At 38.7% G+C, this 11,287-nt stretch overlaps 3 protein-coding genes across 11 annotated transcripts in view; all 3 read left to right on the top strand.

The window, feature by feature from the left end:
- The window catches only part of LOC116047037 (major histocompatibility complex class I-related gene protein-like), a 52,917-nt gene that overhangs the window by 22,499 nt on the left and 19,131 nt on the right, over positions 1 to 11,287 (top strand). The gene's annotated exons all lie outside the window — the stretch shown is intronic.
- Positions 1 to 11,287, top strand: part of LOC116047038 (major histocompatibility complex class I-related gene protein-like) — a 52,219-nt gene that overhangs the window by 39,551 nt on the left and 1,381 nt on the right. For 3 of the 8 annotated variants that reach the window (XM_035991690.1, XM_031295522.2, XM_035991680.1), the window contains one exon: positions 758 to 974. The exons of 1 other annotated variant lie outside the window; for it this stretch is intronic. In XM_035991690.1, the coding sequence (XP_035847583.1) occupies positions 758 to 807 (50 nt within the window). In that variant the 3' untranslated portion in view covers positions 808 to 974. Of the gene's footprint in view, positions 1 to 757; positions 975 to 11,287 lie in introns of those variants that run through there. 4 more of the 8 variants (XM_035991679.1, XM_035991677.1, XM_035991691.1 and 1 more) reach the window with 2 other exon arrangements.
- LOC116047044 (major histocompatibility complex class I-related gene protein-like) lies at positions 4,850 to 11,143 on the top strand. Its single transcript, XM_035991692.1, has 3 exons — positions 4,850 to 5,027; positions 5,248 to 5,517; positions 10,738 to 11,143. The coding sequence occupies exons 1-3, from the start codon at positions 4,979 to 4,981 to the stop codon at positions 11,046 to 11,048; spliced, it is 630 nt and encodes a 209-aa protein (XP_035847585.1). The 5' UTR covers positions 4,850 to 4,978; the 3' UTR covers positions 11,049 to 11,143.

Below are 11,287 nucleotides of genomic sequence, written 5' to 3'. Positions count from 1 at the left end.
AATCCGAAACCGAATACCGAATCCTACTCCCATCCTCAGTCCATTAACACAGTAAACACATTAATGAAGTAAACAACGTCTACAGCAGTGTATTTTTCATTTTATTTTATTGTAGGGCTAGCAAAGCTGGTAATGGTCGTCTGGTTAACACAAGGTTTTAGCTGTGACTGTCCTTCCTTTGCCGTACCTGAAGTTGCTGCATTTTGGCTGCTGTCTGTAGATTCCTTTATGCTCACCTCGTATTCTTTCAGATGTTTCATACGCAAATGTTTTAACAGCGGTGATGTTGTGTATTGTTTAGGGTCCTTGCCACCACGAGAGAAGTTGGCATTGCAAATTGAACATGTAGCTCGACTTGAATCGCCTTCTTTTGACTGAAAGTACTGCCACACAACACTTTTTCTGCTCACGAGTTCCATTTTCACTTTCACCTCAAAAGCAAACAAGTTTGCACCAAAGTGCTTCACAAAGACCAAAACATATGTATAGAAGCATATATAAAAAGCTCTTGGGGTTGGAGGCTGCTGGTTGCTAATGTCACATTCAAGTTGTTGAGTCAGGTCATTGATTCTGACAGATGGAGCATGTCTCTTGGTTCTGGATAAAACATCAGATGCTAAACCTGTTTCAGAGGCTGGAAATACTGAACACCTTTTGGTGGATCTGCAGAGTTAATCTGAACGACCAGCCTCTGGACAGGCTGCATCATCCTCTGTTTATTAAAGGCAGCTCAGTAACAGTGGGTTTTTCCTTACAGCTCCTGACAACAGCTCTGAGCTCTCTGAGAAACTGAATCCAGAGACCTGATTTACAAACACATCCTGCACTGGTAAAGCAGTAAACTCTTCACATCTCCAGTTAAACAACACCTGAAATGATAAGCTTCTACAACAAACCTTTATATTAAAGACCCTAAAAAACTTGCTTTAGAACTCTTGAGTATAACTGTAACATGAAAGAGTCATGAAGCAACAAAAGAAAAATGTTTTAAATTTCTTCATCAGGAGTTGACAAAATGTTGAGCACGTCGCTATGTAGAATTGAAAATCTTTTTTTATATTTAAATCTTAAATCTCAGACTATACTGATCATGCACTATTCCTTCCCTCTCTTCAATTGTTATTGTATATTTATTGTAAATTTGTAAATTCTATTGTATTGTTATACTGTATACTTAACAGTATTTGTTTTATATTTCTTACTGTCCTTTCTGTTATAGAATAAAATAAATAAAATAAAATTCTTTATACGTTAAGTGAGTGTTGTACTTTAAGAGCAAAGATTAACCAGAGTCAAATTCCTTGTTTGTTTATGCAAACCTGGCCAATAAAGCTGATTCTGAATATGGTGAAGGATATGTTTGTGTGTGATTAATATCCTTTCTGTATTATAGGTTTATATTCAGTTCATATACTCACTATATAACTATATAACTCTATTTGTACTCTATCTAGATATGCATATAGTTTGGGTCTTATAGATTAACTACAGTAACATTTATGCAACCATCCCAATGAAGTAGAGGTAAATAAAATGTCATCTCTGGTGTTTGACAACTTGACAGCAACATCCTGATTATTTAGCTTAATTAAAAGAAAAATGTTGTGTAAATATTCTGATTATATATTTCTTTTAAAGTATGGTTTTGGTCTTTAAGAATCTCAGCCAACACTCAGCATGTCAGATGTGTTTGATATTCTCATAATTTGTATTTTATTTTAGAATCATTAAGGTCAAATAAAATTACTCTTACATTAAAAATGCATCAATTTCAGTTTTTTCTGTTGTCAGAGTAAGTAAGTGTGAAAACTTTTGACTCAGATTTATAAGATTTTAAACTTTATTAGTCAAACTAAAGTCAGAAGTCAGAAGCTGTTTTCTGGACTCCCTGTCTGATCTTTCAGTCCACTAAACCTTTGTTACAACCCAGGTCTCTGTAGGGGAAAGGAAGCAGCACAGAGGCTGTTAGAGTCTGACAGTAGACTTATTTATTACAGGAGCAAGAACTAAATGAAAGTCAACTCGTAATATAAGCAAGCTACATGTTGTGTTACATGATACAATGTGTTTTGGACTTTAGCAGCAGACAAGCTGGCAACATGATTTGGTAATCATTTGCCCATATGGTGCTGGGTTACAACAACTTTTGAAGGTTTGCTCTCAGTACAGTGTGGATTTCAATATCAAATATAATGCAAATAAGAGCAATATTATGATTGTTAGAAACAAAGAAGACAGGAAATTAGTATTTCCTGATTTCTTTTTATCTGGTACTGCCCTTAAAGTGTGTGATGGGATTAAATATCTTGGCCATCATATTTCTAATGATTTATCAGATGATAAGGACATCAACAGACAGTATCGCAAGATGTATGCTAATACATGTATGCTAATGTGCTTGCACGTAAATTTGGCATGTGTTCTGCTAATGTTAAGGTAGCTTTATTCAAAGCATTCTGTACACCACTATATACTGCCCACTTGTGGCGGTCTTAAACAAAAAAGAACATGCAGAGACTGAATGTAGTGTATAATGATGGCATGAGACTGCTTCTGAAACAACCAAGATGGTGTAGTGATAGCCAAATGTTTGGTAGTGTTGTGCCTACCTGTTCTACCTTAATAAGAAACCTTATTTATCGATAGATGTGTAGAATGTCAGTCTCAGAAAACAGAATTATACCAGCTTTACCCACATTGATTTTAGCTCTGTCAGGTATACATCTAGTTTGTGGAGACATGATCACTACAGCAGCTACCAACTAAAGTCATAAAGAAAGAAACCAGAATGAACACTATTATTTTTTCCGTGATTCACTAAACCAGTTCTAAAATGCTTGTGAATAGGTTCAAATTTTTCTATTTGATAAACGGATTTGCGTAAGTTTATCAGACCTGAACCATAACAACAATAAAAAGATTAAAACTTAAATTTTTTAGTTAAATGTGTGAGGATGAAAGAACACTGCAGTCAAAGTCTTCCATTGTAGTTGGTTTAGTGAGGAGTGAGTCTTGAGGCTCAGAGTGTCTTTCCTTATGTTACCACTAGAGAGCAACAGAACTCTGACCTGAGTCAGCTGTGAGAGAAGTCAGCACAGAGAAACAAGCTGCTAGAACATTATCACCAGCTCCAGCATTTCAATGGGTTTCCTTACGTTCATTTTTCAAATATTACAACACAATGTTTTTCTTACAAAAAAGCCTGTACTCTGTCAAAGTCCATTTAAAAAGTAAAATTAAACTATGGCACTCTGTAAAACTTTTGAGTAAATATTTTTCTATTGTGGTGTTGATATTAGGATTTAGTACAATTTAAGATGAACTTTAATGGTTACAGATCTAGAAATCCATTGGGGTCTCCCCGCGCAGTTTGAATCCTGCCGACATCATTTGTTTGAGGGTGGCAGTATCTCAGTCCATAGGGAGTTGGGTTGGGAACCAGAGGGTTGCTGGTTCAAGTCCCCCTATGGAGTGTGGACTGGTAGCTGGAGAGATGCCAGTTCATCTCCTGGGTACTGCCAAGGGGCTCTTGAGCAAGGCACTGAACCCCCCCAACCACTCAGGGTGCCAGTCCAGCGCTCACAGCCCCCCCTCACTCTGACATCTCTCCATCAGTGCATGTATAGGACCTGAGTATGTGTGTGTATTTTAGGCCTGTGTGTTCTAACAGACAGAGTGTAAATTGTAATTTCCCCACGGGGGATCAATAAAGAGTATACATTGTTAAATGTGATTTTTGAATTAATTATTAAAAAAATATTATAAATACATTATTATAAAATGTAATAAAAAAACAAATTAACTAAAAAAAATAAACGTGTCTTGAGAAAGGTCCCTGGGACCAAGAATGCAGAGGTGGAAAGAGTGTGAGGGAATCTTCTTTCTTTTTGAAATGGATCTTTGGGGGAATACATTCCCTGCACCTCAAAGGAGACAAAGCATGTTACCTTCTACTCATCTTGTACAGATCTTATTTTGCAAACATTACTCAAGCAGGAGTTGACATACATCACGCTCCAAATGGTGTTTGTCCCATTCTACCTGTCTGTCCCCCCCTCCAGCAACATTCCCACTTCCTCAAACCTGTTCTTCACGGTTGTCTACCTGTCCACCAGATGCCCTCTGACTTTTACTCCTGTCCCAGTCTCCTTACTCCCACATCCAGCCACTCCCTTCTGCCCTGCAATAAGCCCTTCCCCTCCAGTCATCTGAACTTCCCCGCCCGTCTGCTCACCTGTTCCCACTGTCCTCTTCAGTCCTGCAGAGATTTAGCCAGCTCTTTTCCGCTCACTCCTCACCATAAACTATAGAATGTATATATATTGAGCAGTATATTATAATCAAATACATTTAGCCTATTTAATTAAAATACTGAATGCATTGTCCAAAAAGCCTACATGTAAAATGTTTTTGCTGACACGAAATGTTAATGTACCTTATTGGAGTAGTTAAGACCCAGTGTCACTGTGTCTACTTATTAAATTAGCCTATTATAATCCTTAATTATTATTTGGTATCAGGTACAAAAGTTCTCAGACTTATGATTATGTCTTTCTAGTGTTATTCTCCTCTCTTCTTATCCCACTAATGTGCCGATCACAAAGTTTAACTGCAAAACTTTCAGAACTGTCAAACTGAATGAAAAATGTTTTGAAGTGACGTTACTATGGCCACGCCAAGACCTGCCCTTCATTAGCATTCACACACTACTATTGGCCAGGCGTCCATTACTTAAATCTACAGGTCCTATCCCCTGACCAATCGGCTATTCTAACCTTAACCACTCGAGGTCAATGTCTAAGCCCAACCAATCGAGCTGCTATTGAAGGGCGGGTCTTGGCGTGGCCATAGTAGGTTTCGTAAATTCGCCACCCCCCCCAGCTCATCAGAACAGAGACCCTCCCTCCTGGAAAAAAACACACAGAATACAGAACAGCTGAACCAGCTCGGTCCTCAGACACGTCTTTATCAAAACAAGATGAAGAAGTTCCTGTTGTTGCTTCTCTTCTGTCACGTCTCATCTCCAGGTAAGATCACATTTTAATTCTTTACTTTACTTTGAACTCAGCTCTGTGTTTAGTTTCTGTGTAGCTCTGGAACACAGCTGTTTAGAGTTTAGTTTCACTTTTACTTCACCTCCAGACTATCATGTTTTAGATTAACTGAATCATACTGCCATCATATTTGTGATAAAATAATGATATGCGTCTATTTATACTGAATGTATAAAACTTGTTTGTCCTGCAGTGAAACACTCACTCAAGTTTTTCATCACTGCATCTTCTGGAGTCCCAAACTTCCCAGAGTTTGTGGTTGCTGCAATGGTGGATGAACTTCTGATGGGTTACTGCGACACCAAGAAAAAGATACTAGAACCCAAACAGGACTGGGTGAAAATATTTTTAGAAAACAGTCCTCAGCAGTTGGAGTTTTACACTCAAAGATGTTTTGAGATTGAGCCAAACGTCTTCAAAGCCCAAATAGATCACTTCAAGCAACGCTTCAACCAAAGTGGAGGTACAGTATTTATACATGTTACATTTAACTTTTACTGCTAAACTGTAAAGTGACCTAAACTCATTCCCACCCTGAGATAATCAAATTCTAAACATCAATAGTCAAAATATCTTTACAATAACACACAGAAAGAGAAAAAACAAGACATGTCCTTCATTGACCTGTCAGATAATTGGATTGAGGTCTTATCATCTGTCTGTTCAGGATTTATTTCAGGAATCCATCTGAAGCTTTGTGTTGCTGCATAACGCTTAAAAAGTGAAATAACTAAGATTTTGATATCGCATGTGGGAAAATTGGAAGCCTGTCTAGTATGGTGGCCGACAGGGGCAAACGCCCTGCGACTTAAGAAAACACACACAAATAGACAAAACACAAGCAAATTAAGAAAACATCTTCAATAATTTGACAACACATGCGCAGCATTCAGCAAACGCGCTGCAAATACACACAACACAACCAAATACATAAACGCACTGCAAATACACACAACACAACCAAATACATAAACGCACTGCAAATACACACAACACAACCAATTACATAAACGCGCTGCAAATACACACAACACAACCAAATACATAAACGCACTGCAAATACACACAACACAACCAAATACATAAACGCGCTGCAAATACACACAACACAACCAAATACATAAACACGCTGCAAATACACACAACACAACCAAATACATAAACGCACTGCAAATACACACAACACAACCAAATAGATAAACGCGCTGCAAATATGAAACGATGCAAAAAGAAAAGCACACAAACCCAGAAAACAAATGCAACAAAAAAATGCTGCATCCAGATTATAGTAGTATTATAGAAGTTCTCCAGACCTCTAGAGGGAGCAGCTAGTGGAACAGCTTGATTTTTGACCACACTTGGAGGGGGGGGGGGGGAAGAGAGAGAGAGAGAGAGAGAGAGAGAGAGAGAGAGAGAGAGAGAGAGAGAGAGAGAGAGAGAGAGAGAGAGAGAGAAAGAGAGAGAAACTGCATAGACTGTAAATATTAAGTCTATGTTTGAGATATGTTTTCTCTCATTTGGTGTGTGTGTCTCGGCTCAGGTCCCAGCTAATACTCAATCAGCAGAGACGTCTGTAAACTCGTGGTGATAAAACATTTAAAACTGCATCAGTGTTTAACGTTGACGTTTGTTTAAGCCATATTACATGAGAGGGTTTGATTTCGACGTCCGAAATTACTGAAGTATAGGCCTCCTCAAGTGTAATATTGTGATTATACAACAACGGTTACCAACAAAATAAGTGGTCAATCTGTATTCATATTGTGGAGCAATTCGCTCTTGAAATACAAAAAACAGACAGGATTTCTAGTCCCTCCCTGTTTAGTAAACCAGCCAGTTTACCGTGGGATTTATCAAACTGAATAAATCCCGCCTGCACATATAAACACAAAACTGCTTTGCTAACTCCATCGTGTTGTAAGTAACACATCTGTTGAAAAAGTTATTGTATTCATTAGCATGATTGCTGTACTGTTTAGTTCACAAACATCCAAAACACCAAAGTACGAAGACGCAAGCTTTTATTTTGAAAAGCCGAAGCTCGGGGATGGCACCAGCCGGGAGGGCATGAGACGGGAGCATAGACTGTATATTTATCTTATTAATAATAATAATAATAATAATATGAATTTAATATACAGTATGGAGTTCTACAGGCTGCAGCCATACCCGACTCTAATAAAAAGGCAGAGTGCTCTCTCCCCGTGGGGTCGAAAATCAAGCTGTTCCACTAGCTGCTCCCTCTAGAGGTCTGGAGAACTTCCGTTGTATAATCTGGATGCTGCGTTTTTTTGTTCCATTTGTTTTCTGGGTTTGTGTGCTTTTCTATTTGCATCGTTTCATATTTGCAGCGCGTTTATGTATTTGGTTGTGTTGTGTGTATTTGCAGCGCGTTTGCTGAATGCTGCACATGTGTTGTCAAATTAATGAAGTTGTTTTCTTAATTTGCTTGTGTTTTGTCTATTTGGGTGTGTTTTCTTAAGTTGCAGGGCGTTTGCCCCTGTCGGCCACCGTAGTCTAGGCTTTTTTTCATCATGTACAGAATAAATATTATGTTAACAAATAAACTTTCATTGCACAAAATCAGACTAATGAAATGCAGCTGCCTTTCTGAGATGGTAATCCAAGAAATAGAAAATAATGCAATAACTATAAGTTGTTGGTCAATTGGACCTGGGACTGCATCCAAGGCTGCAGATGTTGCAGAACAGTTGGATGTGCACAGAATGCACACTTGTTTCATTGCCATCAGCAGTCATCTGGGAATTTACAGAGTAGTTACTATTTAAAGCAACACTATATGTAACTTTTCCCACTTTGGTCCCCCTACAGGTTGTCTCATTGGAACTACAACCTGTAGGGGGACCGAAGAGGGAAAAGTTACATAGTGTTGCTTTAAGCTGTGAAATAGAAATGGGGTTCCACTCATAGCTAGGGCTGAACGATTCAGTGTTTCCTCTATGTTGATATTACGCTGGCGGCCCGCCACGGTAAAATTTCTGCCGCCACGGTATCAGAAATAGGGCAGACGCACAACAGGGTTTCCACTATGTACACCGCGCACTGCCGCTCCTAGGGCCCTATGAAATCCGTTTTATTTTTTTTCAAATTCCGTTAATTTTTTTTTTCAAATTCCATGTTTTCGGATTTATTTTTCAGCCCTTTCAGATTTTTTCAGAGGTTTTCTTTTCACTTCTAAGCAGTATTGACCTTTAAAAACTCAGTGACACAAACTCACAATTCAGCTTTTTTTTTATTTAAACTGTTAATATATTCAGCAAAGCACATTCAAAATTACCTAAATAAAAGCTTTGGACGCTCACCTATAACAGTGTTGAGGACACTGCGATCTCGGTTGTCAGAAAATTAATCTGCTTTAAAGTGCAGTATGACCTCACTACCTGTTATTTTACAGGAAGTAACCACAGGTCTCTCTCAGCTGTCTGTCCACATTGTTGGTTCGTTGTCAACATGTTCCCTGCAGCTCCGGTTTTCTCGTGCATTGATTCGCTAGTCAAGGGCTAGCACTCCACCAATCAGATTGGTCATTGAGTCTGACTGCCCACTGGCCGATTCATCAAGTAAAATCGGCCAAAATGGATACCGACGGCTCCTCCGACTTACGACGGCACGGAACACACCGAACAGACTCGCATCACCGACCTCACCAGACGGTCGGTCGATAATCGGGTTGGTGTGTCAGAGCCTTAAGTCTGTGTTGTGTGTTGCTGTTACTGACTAGAGATAATTACGATTACTATTTAGACATTAATGTACAGACAGTGATTACATTTAACTTTGAGTTAAATATTTTCAAAGAGGTACAGGCAGATATTTCTCTCCTTTTATTTTCTGTATATATATATATATATATATATATATATATATTAGGGCTGTCAGCGTTAAGGCGTTAATCGCGATGCGATTAAGGGCCGACGCAATGCGATTAATTTTTTTAATCGATTTTTTAATCGCATGCCGGCATTTATTAATTTATTTTACACTTCACTCGGCTTTGCGTTGTGCCTAACAGGCTACTATTTTGACCCTTTGCAGCACCGTTACTTATCATCAAGCTGCCACTTCCTCGTAAAACACATCCACCTTCTGCAGGCTGCAGGCATGATGGAGAAAGACATCAGCAATGAAATCCTGAATGGCGCTTTTTATTTTCCAAAACTCCCGGACAGCTCGTAGACAAGTTGAAAGCCATATGCACATTGTGTAAAGCCGAATTAAAATATCACCGAAACATGTCAAGCTTGAGCTACCACCTACGGAGCTAAGCATAGTACAGTTAACGTGATGCTAGACCACCGGCCCTCGGGGGGCGGGGGAGAGATGAATGTTCGGAAATAAGAGGTTGCTGTGGCCCGCCGTACAGGTTAGTTTGACCAGCGGGCAGCAGCGGTGGCCGGAGCGGGCAGCAGCGGTGGCCGGAGCGAGCAGCAGCAGCTGCAGCGGCCGTAGTGGGCGATCACGAGGGGACATCCTCAGCGGTGAAACGCGAACGGGGGAGTATAACCTAGCTAGGTGGAAAGCTAACGCTAGCCGGCCACCTGTTCCATCAATCCTGCTTGCAAGTGTCCGCTCATTAGACAAAAACTGGACTACATCCAACTTCAACGAAACTCCCAACGCGAGTTCAGAGACTGCTGTGTTTTTGTCTGTGCAGAAATGAGCTGCTCATTAACCGGTGATCACTGGACGTCAGTGAGTAATCAACATTATTTAGGAGTTACTAAACACTATATTGACTCTAGTAAGGATAGGAATTTTTATTTTTTTAGTTAGGTACTTGGAGGAATTGTGCAGTAATGACAGATTCACACATTTTTCTTTAGTTTACAGTAAATAAATAATTACAAATCTTAAAACCAAGTTCATTAAGTAACTTTCTTTGCATTCATTTGATTCCCAATCAAAATACACTGGTAAAAATTGCTTTGGATTGTTAATATGTACTTAAAAACTGTTCTGAAATGCAAAATAATAGAATTTTAATCATGTGATAAAATATGCGCGTAATCGCGATTAACTATAGAACTTCAGCGATTAATCGCGATTACAAAAAATATATCGTTTGACAGCCCTAATATATATATATATATATATATATATATATATATATATATATATATATATATATATATATATATATATATATACACACACACACACACACACACACACACACTACCGGTCAAACGTTTGGGGTCACTTAGAAATTTCCATTCCACTCCATTATAGACAGAATACCAGCTGAGATCAGTTGCATTGTTTTTTTAATCAGGGCAGCAGTTTTCAGATTACATTATGTGCTTACATAATTGTAAAAGGGTTCTCGACTGTTGTAGAAAGAAGTGGCTGATCTTTAATGCAATATCTACATTGCCCATTATCAGCAACCATTCATCCAATGTTCCAAAGGCACTTTCTGTTTACTAATCTGATATAATTTTAAAAGGCTAACTGAGAAAACATTGGAGAACCCTTTTGCAGTTATGTAAGCACATAATGTAATCTGAAAACTGCTGCCCTGATTAAAAAAACAATGCAACTGATGTCAGCTGGTATTCTGTCTATAATGGAGTGGAATGGAAATTTCTAAGTGACCCCAAACGGTATTGTGTATATATATATATATATACTATTATTATTATTATTATTATCTGTCTCTCAGGTGTCCACATTCTCCAGAGGATGGCTGGCTGTGAGTGGGATGATGAGACTGGAGAAGTCAATGGTTTTAATCAGTATGGTTATAATGGAGAAGACTTCCTAGCATTGGACCTGAAGACATCGACATGGATCGCTCCGAAACCACAGGCTGTCATCATCAAACAAAGATGGGATGCTGAGATATCTAAAATAAAACACGTTAAGATTTTCCTCACTGAGATGTATCCTGAATGGCTGAAGATGTATTTGGACTACGGCAAGAGCTCTCTGCTGATAAAAGGTAGAATTACATTTCCTGATGTAGTTTCATGAACACAACAATGTTCATACAGTCTGCTCAGACTGAACTGCCATTTTATTATCACTCCAATCAGTCTGACATCACCTTCTTTTTGGCCGTTTTCTGTGGTGGTAAGATTTGATTTAGCCCTCCTCAATCAGTAGAGACTGACAATTAACCATACTCTGACATTACTTTCCATCAAATCTGAGATTGTGATCGCCAGTGCACAGTTAGAATAAGGTAAGTAAGTTTAACTATAATGACAGGT

The sequence above is a fragment of the Sander lucioperca genome, chromosome 14 (assembly GCF_008315115.2).
Source record: "Sander lucioperca isolate FBNREF2018 chromosome 14, SLUC_FBN_1.2, whole genome shotgun sequence".
Lineage (NCBI taxonomy): Eukaryota > Metazoa > Chordata > Actinopteri > Perciformes > Percidae > Sander > Sander lucioperca.
This window is presented reverse-complemented; position numbering and strand designations above follow the sequence as displayed.

Bases quoted from the DNA above. Each gene is read 5' to 3' on its own strand.
- LOC116047044 (XM_035991692.1), top strand. From the start codon at position 4,979: ATGAAGAAGTTCCTGTTGTTGCTTCTCTTCTGTCACGTCTCATCTCCA. The intron at 5,028-5,247 runs GTAAGATCACAT...TTTGTCCTGCAG, and splicing joins CTGTCACGTCTCATCTCCAG to TGAAACACTCACTCAAGTTT. The intron at 5,518-10,737 runs GTACAGTATTTA...TCTGTCTCTCAG, and splicing joins ACGCTTCAACCAAAGTGGAG to GTGTCCACATTCTCCAGAGG.